At 35.0% G+C, this 22,816-nt stretch overlaps 1 protein-coding gene across 1 annotated transcript in view; it reads left to right on the top strand.

Moving 5' to 3' along the window:
- Window positions 1-21,489, top strand: part of LOC118748034 — a gene marked incomplete at its 5' end in the record, with an annotated part of 366,474 nt that extends 344,985 nt beyond the window's left edge. Inside the window, 1 exon segment of the mRNA XM_036482326.1 lies at window positions 21,102-21,489. Coding sequence (XP_036338219.1) covers window positions 21,102-21,315 — 214 coding nt within the window.
- Between the last annotated feature and the right edge of the window lie 1,327 nt (window positions 21,490-22,816).

The raw sequence follows: 22,816 nt of genomic DNA, 5'->3' as shown, positions 1-22,816 counted from the left end.
TTTTTTTTTTTTTTTTTTTTTTTTTTTTTGCTCGGATCTTCGTCCTCGTGCTATGTTTGTATTTTCTTTTTGTGCAATTAGTTTTTGTTTCGGAAAAAAAACAATCAGTCTCGATTTGAGTTAGAGGTCGGTTCCTTTCTTACGTTTTCAGAGTTTCCTGCAAAAAAGATAAGAAAGGAGCCGCGATTAGACTTGTGAAACTTTTACCGTGTTCTTATGTGTACGGCGACATGTACCAGGTTGGCGTTTCACGGCACATTAGTCTTTAAAGAAAGAGTTTCGGTCAGGAAGGGCTGTGTCATCCTTTTTAGTCGTCAACAATCAGATTGAAGGCAACCTACTAAGGCACAACTTACTTCACAACATAATCTTGTACCTATTGCAATTTCCAGTGTGTTCTTATGTGTACGCTGGAAATGCCGCAGAAATCGAAGTAGCAGTATCCAGTGTGTTCTGATGTGTACCCTGGAGACACCACAGGCAGCTTAATGCAGGAAAACAAGATATGTTAACCTATTGGCCTTCGATGAGGTGAGTATCTGCCTAGGAGTATAGGGTCAGGGACTCACCCAGCCATGTGATCGTGCCAGGATATTCAGTATTGTAAAGGCGTAGTCGTGGACGGTGTCAATTTGTTTTAATTTTCACTTTGAATAAATGCTATTTATTTGTGTACCTGAGGGTCTTCGGGGTACAGGTCCACTTAATATCATGTTATTCCTGGTTCGGTCGCTGATGACCCGCAGGATATGACGTAGTAATTTACAGCTTTAGCCTGAGGTTCATTCGGGGTCACAGGTCTTAGCGACAATTTATCACTCGGCTATTAGAGCCTTTAATTTTTTTGCTCTCACATTTTTTATTGTTTCCTTATTTACCTCTTCTGGGAAGAGGAGCTTTTATACTCTGGAGGGTCCCGTAAGGAATCGCAGAGTTAAGCTTCTATTATAAACCGGAGGGTCCCCCCGAAGGTGGTGAATCGCGGCTTCAAGGATATTAAGTTATGGATGGTCAATCCGTAAATTATTCAATTCACTATTTGATTTTTATTCACTTCTTTGGTTTGACCCCTTCTAGGAAGGGGAGCTTATATACCCTGGAGTGCCCCTGGAGTTGGGGATCGCAGAGCTAAGCTAATGTTATAAACCGGTGGATACCCAAAGGTAGTCAACGGTTTCAAAATATTTTGTTATGTGGATGTACAAGCCATAAATTTTATAAGCACCTTCACATTCAACACTTCCACTTATCACAACACTGTTCATCACTTGTCACGACCACTTGAAAAAGGACTCCAGCAGTTAAGAGGATCCTTTTCCTTAGACCCCACAATTAAGGAGGCCCTTCCTCAGAGACCCACACTTTCAGTGGGTCCCTGCTCGGGCGCCAGTCATCGAGCTCACATCCGTGAGCCCGAAAAAGTTAAAGTTGGGGGCCGCACGGCGGCCCCGAGTTGTCCTTCCTAAAATAAAAGACAATAATTAGTTTTGTACAAGTATATTTACCATCTGCTTCCGCTGTCCCCAATGGAATGAATGCAACATATTTCTTAATACTATGACTTACTGTCTAACCGGCTGAATTAACTGCTGACGCTGCGCTTCCCATAGATTCAATTATGCTAACGTATGTTCGATTATTTTTGCATGAGAGTTCAATTACCCGCACTGGTTATGCGCGTGTTTGGGGAAGTGCGGCGTCAGCACATTCAAAACCGCGTTTTCAACTATGAATGGAAAATACGAATTTCTGAGACTACCTTTTGGATTGAAAAATGCGCCGGCTATATTCCAACGCATGATTGATGACGTCCTTAAAGAATATATTGGGAGGATATGCTATGTGTATATTGATAATATTATTGTCTTTGGGAAAAATACTGATGAGCATTTAAAAAACTTAGAAATACTATTCGAAAGGCTCGCGGACGCTAATTTGAGAGTGAATCTGGAAAAAACTAAATTTATGAGAACAGAGGTAGAATTTCTGGGTTATGTGATTACGTCTGATGGGATGAAACCGGATCCTTCGAAGGTCCAGGCTATAGAGAACCTTTCGGCCCCAGAAACATTAAAAGAACTGAATGGGAATGACGTCGTATTACCGAAAGTTCAGTAAAAATTCCAGAGAATCATTTACAGCTTCTGCAAGAAGTGTATCTGGAACATTTTCTTTTATACAAAATCAGGATAACGCAGAGGGTGGTCGAAGATGTTGCCAACGAAGATAGAATTTGTAGGATAATAGAGGACGAACATAGGAGGGCTCATAGGAACTCGAGGGAAAACCAAGAGCAAATCCTAGAAAAATACTATTTTCCCAAAATGGCGAGCCGGATAAGAAAATTCACCACCATTTGTGAAACCTGCCTCGCAAACAAATATGATAGGCATCCTCCAGTACCGCCGATAAAAGACACTCCGGTGCCGAAATACCCATGCGAGATTGTGCATGTGGACATCTTCGAAATTCAAGGAGAAAAATTTTTATCCTGCATAGATAAATTTTCCAAATTTGCAAAACTTTTCCACATAAAAAACCGAGCATCCGTCACTATTCGCGCCAAGCTAGCTAAACTAGTCCATTACTTTACAACTCCTAAAATGATAGTAACCGATAACGAGAGGGGATTCATGACTCCTTTGGTATGTAGCTATATAAGAGGTCTGGGGATTGAACTATATCAGACTCCAGTTCAAAGAAGCGAGGTAAACGGTCAGGTTGAAAAATTCCACTCTACGATCATTGAGATCTATCGATGCATTCAGAAAGAAATTAATAACGCTAGACCTAAAGAATTGGTGTATATTGCAGTCGATCGTTACAACACAACAATACATTCTGTAACGAAAAGGAAGCCCAGTGACATATTTTTCAATAGAACTGAAAGAATTAACTACCAAGGACTGACCGACTTCAAAAACAGGGTTCACAAAGAAATCAGGGAACAAATCAAGAGGAACCAGGAGCTAAGAAATCTCCGGTTGAATAAGAAACGGAAAAGACCTAAGAAGTTTAGGCCAGGAGATGAGGTTTACGTTAGGGATAAACAGATAAAGGCGAAGCAGAAAAACAACTAATTAAATCAAGCGCACGACGGGAAAGGCAAAATACATTAAAAAAAACAAAAAAAGATTTTTCCGAATGTCGGAAGACAAAATAATAAAAACTATTATAGCACAGACGAAACACAAAGCATTAACGGCTAACTAAAAAAGAGGCAAAAGCTGCCCATAACAAATAACTTAGCCAAGACATAATAACGCTTACAAAAAGATGCAAATACTGCCGACAAAAAAAAAAATAATAAAAAAAAAAATAAAAAAAATTTAAATTAACACTAACGGCTAATTTAAAGAGGCAAAAGCTGCAATGGCAACCACTTAGCCCACACACAATAACGCTTAAAAAAGGAGGCAAATATTGCTGACCAAAAAAAAATAATAAAAATAAAAATTAACACTAAAATTCTCCTTTGATACCAACTTCTCCACCGCAGGTTTGGTAAAGCCACAGGACCCTAAGAAAGTAACTCGTAACGGCATACTTGAAATAGAGATACAAAACTGCTCAAAATCTGTAACAAAAATGTTTTTTCTATTAACATTCTTGGTTCCTGTGGATTTTCCATTTACGTGGTTTAGAGAATCGGGGACGGTAGTAGCATATAAGAATATACCGATGTACAACGGAAAACAAAAATTTAATTGTAGCGTAATTTCGAAAAATATTGCTAACAAAAAAAAGAAAAAAAATAATAAAATTTAATTTTTTTTATTTTTCTTGATTATCGAATAATTTTTAGATATTGCTCATTATCTTCTCATTATCTTTTGATAAATGAGTACAAAAAAAAAAAAAAAAAAAAAAAAAAAACCTCTACCTATCTTCTCAACTAATTAAGGATAATTTTAAAATATGGCCCACTAACCTTTACTAAATAAGTTTCAACAACTTCTAGCCACTATTTAAGAAAAGGATAATATGCAACCATTTAATTACTTGTACTTATTGAAATGTTTCCGTCCCTGCAGATAAAAAAAATATATAAAAGTTAGAAAGAAAGAAATAGAAAAGTTGGAAAAAAATATAAAAAGAGAGAAATAAGCGTCGAAACAGGCTAATGCTAATTTAAGAAATTCTCATTTTTGCTTTTTTCCCGATCATGATGGTAAGACAGTTTACTTTTAATATCTGGCCTTTGCGGCCTTAATATTTACAATTACGACTCGCCGCTGGTCACTATTGAACATGGGCGTGGTTGGATTCTGAACGGACACTTCAGTCTGGTCCATATGGTCGACCTTAACTACTTCAATAAGGCATTGGAGAAATTGATCGAGTCAACACAGCACGATATCAGAAGCGAAGCTGTGCGTACTGTGCTGCAATTCCACCTAAACCAAACCAAGCTGCGACTTGACGAGCTGCAAATAAGTAAGTCACGAAGAAGACGTTCCATTGACTGGATAGGATCTGCATGGAAGTGGATCGCCGGGTCTGCAGATGCAGCAGATTGGGATTACATCCTCCGTAGCATGAACGATGTCGTAGTAAACAATAACCACCAGTACCGCGTCAATGAAAAGCTCTTCAACGTAACCCGTGAGGCGATTGATAAAGCAAATGAAATGATGCTACACATCAACGCCATAAACAAAAATATTAGCGAAGAGAATTTGGAGCTTCTGGACTTGAGCAAAGTTCTAATCCTGAAGGAACAGGTATCAGATATCGTGCAGGCGTGCCAAATGGCAAAATCTGGTATCATAAACACAAACTTACTTGATCGAGAGGAGATACAAAGACTTTTAATAGAAGAAGATTCGCTGCCATATCAAAATACCATCGAAGCTATAGAATACGGATCGGCTTCCGTGTATTCAAACGGTAGTATCCTTTTATACGTATTATCAATACCAAAAGTCAAACCAGATGGCTACCGACTTTTAACAACACGCGCCGCCATCATAAGGGGACAACACGTTGAACTTAATTACAAGCAGATGCTGGTAAACGAAGAAGAAACGTTCGGACTGAACGAGGATTGTCATTCGATTAGCAACACAACAATCTGCTCACCCAAATCCTTAACGAAACTTCCTGAAGACGGATGCCTGGCTAGATTAGTGAAGGGCGGCGATGCTAAATGCCACTTTGAACCAGACAACAACGTAATTGTTGAAATGATCGCCGATGCAACAATATTTACTACAAACTTTCAAGGACCAGTGAAGGGGAGGAACTACTCCGCGGTCCTCAACGGAACATACGTTATTTTACTAAATAATGAAACGGTCCTGGTGGGAAATCAAACGTTCACCAGCAGATCAGTACGCACAGTGCAGGCTTTGCCACCCGCTTTGGTTAACGTTACAAGTGATGGGCTGAATTTAAATCTGAAGTACATCCACGGGCTCAGCATAGAAAATATTCACCATCTAAAGCAACTTGGCAATAATTTTCACTTCTCCTTAATTTGTGACGCTATTGCCTTGACAATCCTGGCAGCCGTGTGCTACATCATCTGGAAAAAACTTACGACTACAATCAACTTTCCTAGGCTAAACCAAGCAACAGATCAGGATCAGCCAACGACCCACACCAAAGATCCTCTTCAAAAATCGATTCATCTGCGGGACGCAGATGTTTAAAGGGGGGGGGTAGTTAACAAGGGGGCCAACCTACTTACTAATGCGAATGTGCTGACGCCGCACTTCGCCAATCACGCGCATAGCCAGTGTAGGTAATTGACCTGCAACGTAAGCGATACCAATTGGTTTTATGCAACCAAAATGCAAATCGTGGGAAGCGCAGCGTCAGCAACTAATCAATTAATTCGGGCCGTTTAGATACTTAGCGATAGCTTTAAGTAATATTTGGTATTCATTATTATTTGGAGAGCCGAATGGTAAATATACACTTGTACTGCTAATCTTGCTTTTCATTTCTATCCTTAGGGAAACCTGGGGCCGCGGGGCGGCCCCCAACTTTAATTTTTTCGAGCACGCATCCGCGTGTCAAAAAAATAATTTAGTTGGGCCAACGCGCCCAACAGTTCTAACTACGAGTTACAACACAAATTTTGGAATCTAACACAGTTTATTCTATTTACACAATTACAATTAGAATTCTTAATCTAAACCGTAGCGTTACCGTCCCGAACTCGACTGCCCGCTTTGTGTCCGCTGCTTCCCTTTATAGCCAATGTCCAGCAGCAGCGTACCTGTTGCATAATTGTTGTCTGTGAATAAGTTCGTCCGTTAGTTCCCACACTTGCATTATGGGTTGATGCTATTTCACAAGTATGCCAAATAGTATTATGCTGACGATGCATCTGGAGTAATGCAGTAGCATACGTATTAATCGCTGGTACTAGTCATGGCCTTGACTTTGGGTGTTAGGTTGCCGTGCGCCGTGAGAATGTAATTGTGCTGACTTAGCGGCACGTGTAGTGGGCAACAGTGGGAGCGCCGCAGCGAGTTAACTCTGGGGAGTGTTAACTTATATAATTTGAATTTAACTTTTTAAACAGGTGGAAACCCTCCTCAAACGCTTTAAAAATATTACTAATGTTTAAACTAAGATTTGCTAATACTTTTTTGTTTAATAACTTTTTACACAGGTGGCAACCTTTCTCAAACTCCTAAAATATATTCTCAATGTTCAAACTAAGATTTCGTAACACCTTTTAGTTTTATATCGACAATTGAATTAAATTAGACTTTTCGATAAGGTGGCAATCCTATTAAAAATATGTTCAATCTAAAATCTTCTTAAATCTCTTTCGTCGGACACCCATATTGTTATACCTCTTTTAATTACCCTATTGCCTTAATTCAAATTGAATTTGATTGTTTAAACAGGCAACCCTCCTACACGCAGTTAAGAAATAAGGTATTTTCAAAACTACTGCGATTGGTACCCAATTAGTAAATATTGATTTAAGTATTTAAATAATTTGAACTTAATTTTTTAACAGGTGGCAGCCCTCTTCAAACACTTTAAAAATATTATAAACGTTCCAACTAAAGATCTCTTAAGATTCATTCGCTTGACGTCCATACTTTTTTACTTCATATAAATTAGACTTTTCAAACAGGTGGCAACCCTCTTCAAAATGTTTACAAACTACTACGTACTTAACCTTTACCGTCTGGCACAAATACATATTTCTATTACCTAATTCCCCTCATTCAAAATGAATTTGATTTTTTAACAGGTGGCAACCCTCATAAAGTCAAGTTAAGAAACAAACATTTTCAAAACTGTTTCCATTTATGCCCATTTTGTAATAATTGGTTTAGCTTTTAAAATAATTTGAACTAAATTTTTTAAAAGGTGGCAACTCATTTCGAAAAATTAAACCTTATTGCACACCTACAGCCAGAGCCCTTTGATTTGGCACCTCACTTTTGAAAATCGAACGAACGGTGTGGATCTGATGGCATTGATTATTAAATTATTTGAATGCAATTTTTTATCAGGTGGCAACTCCTTTCGAATAAATAAAACCAGTTTACACGTCTACAGGCCAAGCGCATTAAATTTGCATAATGTTTTAGGCTGCCTCAAAAATGCCTTCGCGTATTATTTTGAACTTAATTTCTTAACAGGTGGCAACTTTTTTCGAAAAAGTAAAACCTTTTTGAAAATCCACACCCTAAGCCCTTTAATTTGGTACCCCACTTTTGAAAATCAAACGGACGGTGCGGATCTGAGGGCATTGATAGTAAATAACTTGAGGTTAATTATTTTACAGGTGGCAACTCTTTTCGAAAAAAATAAAACCTTATTGCACATCTACAGGCCAAGCGCTTTAATTTGGCATCCGAAGTTTGAAGATCGAGTGAACGGTGCAGATGTTTTTGGCTGCACAAAAAATGCATTCGCGTATTATATATAATAGCCGTACAAAAACCAAACATATGTACATTAGGGTTATGATTTTTTTACACTTTTTTTAAATTTTGATTTGCCTGTGCTTGCATTTAATGAACTTTTGTCCAAATATTACTTTTTTGGCGATATTTTTGTTGGTTCGTGAAAATACCTCCCGCGCACATATCATTTCATTTACAAGGCTGTTGCATGGCAAAGCCCCATACCTAGTATAAAAATTTGACCGAAATTCCTTTTTGCCTACCAAGTTTTGATTTAACGATGTGTATCAGCACTAAATCCACGAATCTATTTTACTTTAATAAAACCATAAAACATTTGCGAAGAAAAACATGTTTGAATATTAATTTTCTCCACTTAGAAACTGATAATAAATTCCGCTATGCGCGGGAGTTTTTTTTATAATTTATCAAAATTGTTGTTATTTTTTGGAAATTTATACGAAAGTTCATCGTTTGCCACCACAGGCATTTAAATCTAAAAAAAATCATAACCCTAATGTACATGTACATTGTTATAATTATTTCTGCTCGACTAAGCTGAGAGTTTAATGTTGTGTATGGAGCTTTTCGGTATTTTATTACAAATAGAATAAACGTTTATTTTCCTCCTACTTGTTTTGACGCATATTCGCGTCTTCCTCAGGAATCTATTTATAAATACGAGAAACATATATGCACATTAGGGTGGTCCAAAAATGCATGTGAAAAGTAAAGTCGGAATTTTTATGCTCTCACCCCCTAGGATTGTTCTATACCGAAAAAAATATACCGCAATTTTTTATTTTGAAATCAAAAAATATTTAGAGGCCGCTCAAAGCGCACAAGGTTTTCCATGTATTTTATATGGGAAAAAAACTTTTGGTAGAAATGGTATAGAATTCAAAAAAAACTAATATTTTTCTATCCGAAAACTCTTTTCATCTGCAGGATTCCCAATAATAATACCCAATTGTTTATTTAACCATTTTTGCATCGCAACTATAATTCGTAGGTCCGCCAAAAACCCACAAAAACCCCGAAAAATGCAATGGGGGGACAAATAAAAAATCGTTAGTATAAAAAAATGGTTAAATAAATAATTGGGTATTATTATTGTAAGTCTCCTGATGAGAACCAGAGTTTACCGATCGAAAAATATTGATTTTCAAGAATTCTATACCATCTCTACGAAATTTTTTTTTTCCCATACAAAAATACATGGAAAACTTTGAGCGCTTCCCAGTGGGAATTAGGAGCACGTAATAATACCTTATTAGCAACTTACTCTTCACCTGGCAGTCATTACCATTTCCCTGCCGAACGTCCCTTACTTTTACAAAGGCATGGCCGCCTTATGTAAGTAGGAATTTAGAATGTACATTTGGTATCAGACATACTTCTGAGCCGCTATACAAAGTAAGTTACGTGTAATGCAGAGCAGTCGCTCGGAGTAGTTCGGTGCTTGGAAATAACTTCGGCTGCACGTTATTTTGCAACTGACAACGTAATGTGTCTTCGGAGGTGTTCATTTTGCCCTTTACTAGTAGATGACATTAGCCATGATGACAATTTTGGTACTAAAAACTGAAAGAAAGCATGGCTTACCTCGGAAGGTGCTTACCTATTTTCCCAGTGGGTTTGAGCGACTTCTAAATATTTTTTGATTTCAAAATAAAAAAATAGGGGCATACTTTTTTTCTATATAGAACAATCCTAGGGGGTGAGAGCATTACAATTCCGACTTCACTGTTTTTGGACCACCCTAATGTAAATGCAGTCATATCAAGAGCACCTCATTTCAAAGCGATGTTGTTTACAACTTATGTTTATTTATTTATTTTTAAGAATTTTCATTAAAATAAAGTTCATTCTCTGAAGAAGTCCATATAAACCCAAATTTAAAACTTTGTAGAAAACTAAAAAAATCTAAAAATGTTTATCCAAATCTCAAAATTATTTTTTGAGTATATAGATTTTAAGCCCTTTCAATTTCATTGCAATAATGTGCAAGTTTCAAGTGGCTAAAAATTTCCGTTGTTGCGGTTTTCTTCCATATAAAAATAAATTGTGTTTATTCGTTATATGGTAGCAAATGCGACAGAAAGAATCAATAATTTTAAGGCTCTTGAAACTTGCACATTATCATACTTAAATAGAATCGGCTATAAAGCTTCATACTCAAAAAACTTTTAACACTTCTGAGTAAATAAATTAGAACTTTGAATGAAAATTAGTTGTTGTTTTTAGATTTCTACAGAATTTTAAGCGTGGGTTTACATGGTTTTTTTAAATGAACTATATTTTAATTGAAATTGAACATACTGAAAACAAAATTTCAATGGTTAACCATAAAACAATATGAATTGCATAAAGCTTAAAGGGGAAAAATGGCTTAAAAAAAACGAAAAGTGGATGATCTCCAGCAAATGATCACTAAACGCTGTATACCGTCTGAATTTCACGAATTTTATAATAGAATTTTATAAATATAAAATAAGCACTTGCATTTCCAGTATAAATTATGCTTTTATGATTTAGTTTAAACCCTAAATGTGCTACTCTTCCACGCAAATAGTGAAATGTGCTACTATACCACGCGAAAATCTGAAATGTGCTAATAGTGAAATGTGCTAGTCTTCCACGCGAATAGTGAAATGTGTTACTCTTCGTAGGGACCGACGATATCCACTTGTGCATTCCCGCACACATACATACATACCATGATGCAATAATACAGGTGTTATCAGTTGGCAACTTCTCGCTCTAATTCCGCCATATTGACTGCCTTAGGTGAGACAGTGTTACTTCTTTAACAATTCTTTGCCTAGTAATATAGTTGAATATTTTTTAATTTTTTCTCAGTATACACATTTTTTTTCTTAAAAAGGTATTTTACATTATTTTATTGCATTTTATTACGAATATACTATAAAAAAGCAAATTTTGTTTAGGAAAAAATGTGAAATTTTATATTTTTTCCCCAAATGGGGCTTAATTTCTTCCCGTTTTTCTTCTCGTTCTACTGAGCTAAGGCAGTGTCAAATCGAGCTGTCACAGTTGATACCACCTTGTATTATTGCATCATGCATACATACGCACTGTAATCAAAACAAGCTCTGTTTTTTCGTACTTCTTCACTCACCACAGCGGTGGCAAAGAGTAGCTTAGCCATATCTTCGGCTTCATATGTAAATATTTGCACATACATACATACACTCTAATCAAAACAAACTCTGTTGTTTTCGGTTCTTAACTCACCACTGCTGTGACCATGGGCGTAGCCAGGTAAGGGCAGGGGGGTGCTCGAACCCCCCTAGCTTTTAAATTTTCCTTATATATATATAAAATAGTACCCTGAAATGCCAACTTAATAGGGTCGAGCCGAATAAATAGCCGATTCTCAGCAAACTCGCTTGATGCATCTTCCGGTGTTGTTTTACGGCGCCTACCCAATTTTCTAATTTGAATACATAACCGGTGCTCAACACTCCCGCTTGACGCCCATACCCAAAAACTCTTACAGAGTTTAAGCGGCAAATACACAGCGCTACAAGCCGTAAAGACTCTGCATGGCATTAAGTCACACTGAGAAAAAGGATTAGTTTCGACAACTAAAGATATTTAGTTCCCGAATTTTGACAATATTTGGGAACTGTTACCAAGGATTGGGAACTATTACCATCGATTGGTTATTATAACTAAATATATTAAAGCTTCTAATATTCATCTAGGTTGTAACAAATCGTTAATTTAGTTGAAGGGTTTGGTTAATACTAATAAATATTTCTTTGAAGCATATTTCTACAAATTCCATTCAACTTAACGTATGGTTCATAAAAGGATGTTATTAAGCTCTGCTAATGCAGATAAGCTTTCTTTCAACACGTGGTTTAGTCATAGTTACCAAATCTTAGTTGAGGCAACCACGATTTGGTTTGAGAGTGGAACATATTCATGCTTGTGAGCCACCCCTAAAGAATGCTGAGCGCTCTCTGAGCACATACGAAGAGCGCCAGCTGAGCAATGCACACAGTCCCACTTATTGAATCGTTTGAATGCGCTAGTATGCCGACCATTGCATTGTGCGTGGAAATCATTGCTCCGCTACCGCTGTTCGTATATGGGTGAAACACGCATGTGGTCCCAGAGCGCTCAGTAAGCTATGGCATGTCGATCGCTGCGCCATGTGTGCTATGGCATGCCCATACTTGTTTGTCACAGTTTCAGTTTTGCTATCATCGCGGGTTGTTTCGGTGCGCGAATAGTTTAAAGTTTAATTAAAAATATAAAGTTTGATGCCAACCGGGGTTTTTCAGTGGATATATAATTCATGTGAATTATAATTTGAAAGTGTCTATTTAGCTAAGGAAAAAGCAAAGCAGTATACTTCCAGCAGATATTGACCTGGGTTTTCGCACGACTGTTCCTGTTTCATCGTTGTTTTTTAGGAAATTCTTATCACCATATACATATGTATTATTTACTTTAGTAACTAACTTATGTAAATATGTACGTATTTTTATGCTTAATATATGCAAATAAAAGAAGAAAGTAAACACAACAAACATCGAGTAAATTTTTATTTGTGTCAAACTGAAACTTTTTTCCCAATAATAAACGGTTAGCTGATTCAAGTCTACGGCAAGTTCACGAGATTAATTGAAAACTTGTATCAACCAAAGCATTGTTCATATTTGCTCAACAATGATTTTATTCAACTAACAATATTGTCCAATCAAGGTAGTCGTTTTGTAATTATTAACAAATATACATTTGTCCCAACTAGAAGTCTTAAGTAAATTGCAGACTTTCGTGAACTATATATTTATTTCGCCATATCCAACTATGCCACTTGATCACTATAACCAAATCTTGGTTATTATAACTAAACCTTTTTCTGGGTGCATGGTAAGGTGGTAACTGATGGTTATCATTGGCCCCGACGCCTACCCAAAACATTTTTGATTTAATAAATTTTTATGCAAATACATTCATCCTGGTCCTGCCCTCTCACTGAGTTAAACAATAAAACTCAGTAGAAAACGATTAAAAATTGATTTTTATAATAAAAGTTAAAACCGTTACGGTCCCTGTCAGTGATCGGACTTAATAAAAATTATCTGTGGTAGATTCTGGAAAAAAATGTGGTAGAATTAGAAAAAATGTGGTAGATCTCCAGTTTTGGATCAAACTTTTTACAAAAATTAAAGAAAAGTTTCGCCTAAACTGCAAAATTTTTAATTAGAATCTCTAGGAAAAACTTTTAACTTGGGTTTTGCTATTTTGACAATTCTCAAGTAAAAGTACACAACGCCTTATAAACTTTAGATGCACTGTAATGTGCTAATACTTTCACAAAAATCATCTATCTTTTACAATTTCTTTATTAGTTGTTTTTATAAATCATATATTTTGCACTTTAAAATAATAAAACCACGTTTCCCGACGAAAATTTTATATTGAAAAATTGAGAAAATTCATTGTTTGAAAGTTTCCTTTCTCCTCCCATTCGGCTTTGTTTACTTTTATTTGAGAAATCTCATCGCCGCCGGGAATGCGAAGTCTTATATACTATCATTCTTGTTATTAGGGACACGAATTTCTTTACGATACGATACCGCATCGATATTTTTGCCATTCGATACTGTTAATTTTTACTCGATAGTTTTCAAACGATATATTTTGGAATCGGGTACCAGAACTCTGGTATCGTATCGAATCGTAAATGTACATTACAAAGTTAATGTGAATAATGGTATATTGTATTGGGCATTTCCAATCTGGCGTGGCATGACATTTCTATGACAAAATGTTTTAAAATAAAATGAAAACGTTAAAACTTAAAAACTCCGGGAATTGGGCAAAACTACTTGTATAAAACTTGTTTTAGTAATAATAATAATAATAGATTGCCGCTTAAACATATATTAGTGTTTGGCCGAGCTTCTTCTCCGATTTATGGCGTGCGCCTTGATGTTTTCACCCGAAATGGAGGGACCTACAGTTTTACGCCGACTCCGAACGGCGATTGTATTTTTATGGGAAGCTGTTTTTCATGGCAGAAATACACTCTGAGGTTTGACATTGCCTGCCGGGGGACGCTGTTAAAAACAAACCTTTTTTTCTAAAATTTTTGCGATATTGCTTTGACCAGGAGTTGAACCCAGGCGCTGCGGAGTGGAAACGCGCACTGCTAACCACTACAACACAGCGGCCGCCTGTAGTAATATTTGAAATATTTAAGGTTAATTTTCCAAATGCCAAGATGTAAAAATCTGTCCTGCTTTTTTTATCAGCCGAAGTATCTGATGTGACGTTACCTTACTTAAATTTCTATTGAAAGTTTTCTTGTAAATATTGTTTTTAAACAAATTTTTAACGCTAATAAGACATGGGTCTTAGCCTTAGCTAGGGTTCCATTTCTTGCAAATCTCTGTCGTACTATAACCTTCTTACTTACTTTGGAATTTTTTTGTAAAGCAATATGGATATATTTTGCGCTTTAAAGCGCAGAAATGTGAAATATCTTAGGTTGGTATGTCGCCTTCAGTGATATACTTATTAAAGTGCAAAGTGTTAATTCTTTATTAGAAAATAAGACCAATATTCAGATTTAGTTTTTTGAATTTTTTATCGATATTTGGAATATCGAGTCTTTTTATTACTATATTGATTGGTACCCGATATTTTTACAGCGATACTTTAAATGAGTATTATATCGGTTCGATATCACGTCCCCATTTGTTATCACATAGTATTTAAAGTTGGACAATTTTTGCTCTTAAAATAAAAAAAAAAATAAGGAAAATCATGTGAGCTAAATTATTACTACTCCAAAATGCGAATATGTGGTAGATTTCATACCTTGTGTAGATGTGGTGGATGCTCAAAAAAGTGGTAGATCTACCACAATGTGGTAGAAGTCCGATCACTGGTCCCTGCCTACACACATATAATTTTTGTCTCCTTCCCTCACTTCCCTCACTTCCAGCGCATGCACGTGTTTGCAAAATGATGACGAAGTGATTTTGTTTGAAAACTTATTTATACCCATATATTTGAATCAAATAAACATACTTAGAAGATATCAACCAATACTTCCCATATAGCAAATGAAAGGAAAAATCTTACGTTTTTGACTTAAGAAAACAAAAACAAAATCATTCAAGCGGTTTTCGAGCATTTTGGAAATATAATGCATTAAAATGCTCAATATTTGTTGAACTTACATATATAAAATTTGTACACGGTAATATTTATATTGCTCCGAAGAACCTATATCCCGAAAATGAAAGTTTAACATGCAAATCGTAAGTTGCTAGAGCACTTTAAAGCCTCAAAATTGACCCTAAAATAAGCCAATATTTACCGTTGTTTCTACGACAGAAACCGAATTGGTTACTTACAAAACTGAATCTGTCGATAGGTTTGGAATTATATATTTGAAACGCCACACTTTTCTTTCTTTTCGTAAAGCTCTAAAAATTACAACTACAACATTTGAGCATAGCCTCCATATCGAAACGTAAGACGTATTCTACATTAAAGCTTAAATTGAGAAACGCCGCACAGTGTTTCGACTATATGGAGGCAGGTGGAAATAATAGTAAACCTGCGCCAATTTCACTGAAATTTGACATGTGCTCTAGTTTTACTTAGAAATAGGGGATTATGAAATTTGGTAAAGATGGAATAATTGCCACGCCTTCTACACTTGTGGGCGGAAACATTAAATTTCATCCGATTTCGATTAAATTTACTTTGTGCTCTCTCTTTTATTATGGAAAATATAAAATATGGGGAAGATTGGATCAGTACAACGTCCAAACTTCACAAAAAATGTGGGCCCAGTCGTTAAATGTGATGGAATTTTGGTAATTTTTTTGGTTCCTGCTTTTCACTCTAAAAAAACAAAGGTTATACTATAAAATCACTTAGAAGTAAATACTCGCTTTTTCCAATGTTTGGCGAGATTTTTTCATTGATCGAAAAATTCTTTTCGCGAAATTATGCAAAGACAGGCTGAAAATCAAAAATTAAGAAAATCAAAAGTTACATATATTTGCAAAGTCGCGCGCAAAGATCAAATTATATATTCTAAAACTACATAAAATTCTCTAAAACATTCGTCTAATTTCAAGACCTGACGGAGCGCTATTCAGACTTTTTTTACTGATATCTCTAGCATCTACATTTGCAAGTAAATTTTTTGGTAAGACAATAGGAAAGTACCAAATAAATGATAAATACCTTTAACTGAATATTCCACGATATTTAAATAATTGATTACAGTTGAAGCAGAAACATTTTCTTTAATGGGTTAATCGCCAAAGGCAACTTAACTGATTATTCGGTATCGCGCCAATCGTTCGTGAAGAAGGGGGCGAGTAAATAATGTGAAATGTGGTATTTGTGACTTTTGCTTTTCCGTCTCTAAGTCCAACCATTTTTTTTATCAACTGTCACCATGACTTTTTCCTATCTGCCTCCATATAGTCGAAACACTGTGAGCCGCTTCGAATTTTTACAATTGAGCAATTGTCGAAAATCTGCTTTTTAGAGCGTGTGTGAATCGGTATCAAAGTTCGCTGCGAGCAAATTTTTGACAAGTATTAGTGCAAATTTAAGCAAAAACAGTAACATATAAGGAAATGGAGTTTCTGGTGGCAAAATTAAGAAGTATTACAATACATTAAACATTTTCGATAAATTTCTTTAGTGTTTCAAACCTTTCATTGATTAAAATTAAATTGATTAAAAGCTTATATTGATGAATTGCAATCAATGATGGTAAATGTCTTCTTAAAATATTCATTTCACTGCATTTTATAATATTTTATTCTACGGACGTCAAAAATTTACCGCTGTCAAAAAAGATTTCATTTCACACAGCAGATTAGCAAAACTGTCTCCCCATAGTAAAAATAATATTCACCAGCTTTCCCCACAGAACTTTGTTACCGATTCACACACGCCCTTAATCGAAAAGTTGTTTATTGAAACTACCTTCTTTTTTGTATCATGTGCGTTTCTTCACTTCCAGGGTGTCCTTGAACTAATTATATTGAATGATTGGTACTGAATTAATGAATGCACACTAGGGTGGTCGAAAAATGCATGTGAAGAAGTAAAGTCGGAATTTTTATGCTCTCAGCCAATAGGATTGTTCTATACCGAAAAAAATACATCCTTATTTTTTAATTTTGAAATCAAAAAATGTTTAGAGGTTGTTCAAAGCGCCCAAAGTTTCCCATGTATTTTATATGGGGAAAAAAAAACTTTTCGTAGAAATGGTATAGAATAGTAAAAAATAATAAAATATTTTTCTACCAGAAGACTCTGTTTATCTGTAGGAGATTCCCAATAATAATACCCAATTGTTGCTTCAACATTTTTCCATCGCAACTACAAATTATAGGTCCGCCAACAACTCACAAAAACACCGAAAAATGCAATGGTGTGACCAATAAAAAATCGTTAGTATTAAAAAATGGTTAAATAAACAGTTGGGTATTATTGTTGAAAGTATCCTGAAGTGAACCAAAGTTTACCGATCGAAAAATATTGATTTTCAAGAATTCTATACCATCTCTACAAAAAAATTTTTTTTTCCCGTATAAAAATACATGGATAACTTTGAGCACTTTGAGCGACCTCTAAATATTTTTTGATTTCAAAATAAAAAAATAGGGGTTTACCTTTTTCTATATAGAACAATCCTAGGGGGTGAAAGCATTACAATTCCGACTTTACCCTTTTTTCACCAGTGTTAAAATTTTTTTTAATTCGACATTGGTTTTTTCAATCTTGTGTTGAATATGTTGATCTGAGAATTCATAACTGCTTTGAGTGAATGAAAAATTTTAAAATTAGAAACCTCAATCTTAAGCGAGGAATAAGGCACTAGGCACATTACGCGCCTAATCAAAGTAGAGTAATCGTTTCGTCATGCCGAAACGAATGCATGACGACTCGACTTCTGCACACTTCCACGCCGTGCATAAGTCACCAGCTAATAAACACTTCCCAGCAAAAAACACGATTACCACAGGAACGAAAGTAGAAACGAGCTAGGCGATGGGAATCGCTTACCCTTTCGCTTCAAGAAGGCCTTATTTTAACATGGGCATGTCATTGGAGGTAAGCCCTTACCCGCAGCATTACCTTCAAACGAAGGGAGAACGCATGGATAAACAGAATCCAGAGAAGCGAACAAAGAATGCCTTACAGAGAAACTAATGCAGAATGCCTAGATAAGTACATACTTATTTATATTAAATTTAAATCAGAAAATGTCTTAAAAGATTAAAATTAAAATTTTTATAAATCAGCTTTTATACAAACATATGTATGTATGTATTTAGGTATTAAGATTTTCTTAAAAATCGGTATGTACATATATTCATTATTAATTAAGCTTAATATTGTACTTCCTCACTCTTGTACTTCACTTCATCGACTGACTTCAACTTCGCTGCAAATTGAACAAAGCAAAACATGATTTTTATGCGAGACAAATTTCCACAGAAAGCAACGGTAGAAAAAGAACTTTTGGATATTCATTCTATTTTTCAGCTGACTACTTTGCATTCCCGGAAATGAAGCAAAGAAGCGAAACAAATAAAATATTGTAGGACATTCTACTTTGCATTCCCTGAAATGAAGCAAAGAAGCGAAACAAATAAAATGTTGGAGGACATTCTACTTTGCATTCCCTGAAATGAAGTAAAGAAGCGAAACAAATAAAATATTGTAGGACATTATACTTTGCTTTCCCGGAAATGAAGCAAAGAAACGAATTAAAAAGGAAATATTATAGGACATTCTACTTTGCATTCTCCGAAATGAAACAAAGAAGCGAAATAAATAAAATATTGTAGGACATTCTACTTTGCAATACTAGCAATGCATAAAAGAAGCGAAAAAATTCGAAGGCATTATAACGCTATGCCTTCTAGAACACGTTACCACTAAACGCGATTACCCATTTTTTGCTGGGTTTATACACATAACAAATTTTCTGGCCGTTCTTTCGCAACTACGCACTTCCGCAAATATTTCTGCTCCGCAATATTGCATAAACGCTTGTGGTTTAATACAATTTGCACGAATTTTAGCACGAAATCATTCATTTTCTATTGAATTGACAAATAAATTTTATTTTCAACACAAAAAAGTAAACAAATGATGATTTCAAAACTACAAGCACCTTACAATGTTGGGCGCTTCGATTCATGAAGCTTTTATGTTTAGGCGAAAACCAGATTTTGAATCGTAATGTACAGAGCTTCATTGAAACACATGTGTTCGGCATAAAAGCTTTATACTTTAGTATGCCGAAACGATTACGCTACTATGATTAGGAGCTTAACCCTCCATTAGGCGCATGGGTTCTACTCACGCGGTTAGTCGCGTGGATTACAATAGTAGTCCAACTTCTTTGGCTGCTATAATATTTTATTTACAAAAAAATTTTATATATGTTTCCAATAAATGTTTATTTATATTATTTAACACGTCTCAAACATATTTTGACTTTGGTTTTATCTAACTTTTATGAGAGAAATATTAAAACAGGCAATGCGTGTTGTTTTGAGCCGTTTAATAGAAGGTTCTTAAGAATTATTGCAAATTCAAAGTATGCAATAAAAAGAGCTAAACTAATTTCACATTTTTATTTTAAATCATCGACTTAATACAAACTGAACAGTGAAAAAATATGAAAGCATATAAACGAGGAAATACAAGTCAAATATGGAGCATGTTTTTCTCTGCCAAATAAGCGATGCTCTCATCTCTCATATGATTCTTACATGCATATTTATTTACCACGATTGAGAGAAAATGTATTCTATCAGTTTTGAATATTTACTACGTGTTTGGCAAATATTTCTTGTGGACTTCGCCGAAAGCAATTTTCTGGCATGTCGGCTGGTGGAGGCTATAAATCTTTTCTATACAAAGTAGATGCCGTCCTAGACGATCAACTTCGCTTGACATATTAGTAATCGGTGTTCAGTTTGCAGTTTTACTAGCTCCCAAGCAATAATTTCCAAATTATAAAAAAACTAAGCTTATCTTCATCTTCTTCATCCATAGAGCTTTCTTCTGGTTCCAAATGTATCTTTTTTGCATCAGAAATTTCAATTTCCATGTAAAACAACATATGACATATCTATAGTGAAATATTTATTGTACATACTGAATAGCCTTAACATTGCTTATAAACAAATTTAAATTCTTAGATATGCGAAAATAGCCAAATACAAAACAAAAAGCTAATGTTAATTTATGGAAACACTGAAATGTATAGACCCGAAATCGTTGGAATTTGCACTACAAAAAGGTTATGAAATTCAATGCTAATTTATAATGAACAAAGTAAAAATTTTTTGATGGAATTAAGATTTGTTTTTTGGAATTATAAAACTTATCTCAGTGTTTAAACAGACAAACTTCCAAAATGTGAACTTGGCAAAAAATGTTACGTAATTAGGCGCGTGGATTACAATTGTAGTCCACTCGTATTCAACTGTGGCTAAAAGTGGTAAATGTGGGCCTAGCCCCTCAATTTTATACTAAGTGAGCACTTTTGTATATCATCGATAGCTATTCAAGCGGGCAATGTCATCCTCCACCCAAGTTTTAATTGGTCCCTGCTAAAAGATGTGTGGATTACATATGTAGTCCACGCGCCTAACGGAGGGTTAATGTGCGGAGTGCCTAAGTAATGAAAACTGAATAGAAAAAAATTGTTGATTCAAAATTGAAAATGATAAATTTAATACACTTACACAGCTCTGGTACATACTTATGTAGGTGCCTCAATTATGTGAGCACGCCACTGTACTTTTACATACTTCTATAAGGGCGTGAGAGCATTACTATTCCGACTTTACTCTTTTTTCACCAGTGTTAAAAATTTTTTGATTCGACATTGGTTTTTTCAATCTTGTGTTGAATATGTTGATCTGAGAATTCATAACTGCTTTGAGTGAATGAAATATTTAAAAATTATAAACCTCAATCTTAAGCGAGGAATAAGTAATGAAAACTGAATAGAAAAAAATTGTTGATTTGCAGCTCTGGCACATACATATTTAGGTGGCCTAATTATGTGAGCACGCCACTATACTTTTACATACTTCTATTAGGGCAATTATTTAATTACAGTGTATGGTTGCATACTAAATGCTGTAACTTTTATTTGTTTTTCAGAAAAATACATATTCACTTGGATAATTTTATCGGGCAGCTAACTGGTTCAATTTTAACTCCTATTACAAACTTGTTTAAAGACCGGATAACTACATCGATATCGGCTGGCCTGGAAAAGGAAATGGGATTGATATTGGAAAACTTTAATGACGGTGATCCTTTACAACTTCGTAAATTTGCAAAGCAATTAATAGCTGGATTAACGGGATCATGAAAAAATTATTGTGTGTAAAATATCATACCTCACAACGGAAATACATAGGTATATTTTAAATATGGATAATGGTACTTTGTTACGTCGTATGTACACATGTATATACTATATACAAAAATTCATACATTGTTTATATGAACCACATAACAGTAAATTGTGCATTATTATTTCGAATTAGCTATTGTACTTTTCAATTATTATTTGTTATCGATATTATATAAAAAATACTCTTGTACACTCTTTAGGGTTCTTCCAAAATATACGGAAGCTTTTTCTTTAATATTTGAAGGGACAACTTGCCATAAATTTCCAAACGAAAAAGCGCCCACAATATTGTTTCTTATGGTACATATATAGAGGTTTAAGGGTGGCTATAAAATTTTATAATTTGTGCATAACATTAAAATCTGGGCTTTAAATAATACTAGTAATAACCCCCCGAAATTCGGGTGATTGCATTAAAGAAATACTTGCAGATATTAAGTATTTAAACTTAAATCTTGTATTGCTAGATACCTGATAACCCAAGAAAATTGTTAAGTTATTACAGGGCCTCACTCTACTTATAGCTTCGTACAGCGGGACCTGAGAAAACAGTATTTTTAATGTATAGTCGGAACCCTTCACAATATTCGCCCACGGGCTTTATTAGTAGTAGTATGAAACGCAATAATCACTTAAAATTAGCGCCGTTTCATGGTGAAAGGCATTTAGTATCTATACATATAATAAAATTGTAACAGGTCGATGTCTGTACATTGTAGATATTAAAGAAAAATTAATGTGGGAGGACTTTATTAGAGCACCAGAAGCCAAATCAACCATTTTTAGAATTTTTGTCTGTCTGTCTGTATGTTTGTTCGCGCATCACTCTAAAACGAATGCATGGATTTGAATGCAGTTTTCACCGATGTATTGCTAGAGGTCCAACTTAAAATATAGGAAGAAAAGAATTAGACAGTTGCCACCTGTTTGAAAATTTGAGTTTAAGTAAATTGATAAGAAAAAATGAATATTGCAATATGGGCGTCAAAAGAAAGAGAGTGAAGAAAGCTTACAGCCAAAGGTATTTTTGTAGAGTTGCCATCTGTTTGAAAATTTACATTTAATTTAATTTGTAAGATAAATTGAATATTGCAATATGGGTATCAAACTGAAGGGGTTTAGGAAATTTTATTGCGGAAAATATTTTTAGGGAGGGCTGCCACCTGTTTGAAAAATTTTATTGTATTAAATTGATTAAATAAATGAAATCTATATCTACATCTAGATATACATATAATAAAATTGTAACAGGTCGATGTCTGTACCTTATAGATATTAAAGAAAAATTAATATGGTGGGTTTTTATTAAAACCACAGAAGCCAAATAAACAATTTTTAGAATTTTTGAATATCTGTCTGTCTGTATATTTGTGCGCGCATCAGTCGAAAACATGGAATTGAATGCAGTTTTCACCGATGTATCGCCAGAGATCTAGCTTCGAATATAGAAGAAAAA

Source organism: Rhagoletis pomonella, unplaced genomic scaffold (assembly GCF_013731165.1).
Source record: "Rhagoletis pomonella isolate Grant_MI unplaced genomic scaffold, Rhpom_1.0 Rhpom_scaffold_00001, whole genome shotgun sequence".
Classification (NCBI taxonomy): domain Eukaryota; kingdom Metazoa; phylum Arthropoda; class Insecta; order Diptera; family Tephritidae; genus Rhagoletis; species Rhagoletis pomonella.
The sequence above is the reverse complement of the archived record's forward strand: the minus strand, read 5'-3'. Positions and strand labels throughout refer to the sequence as shown.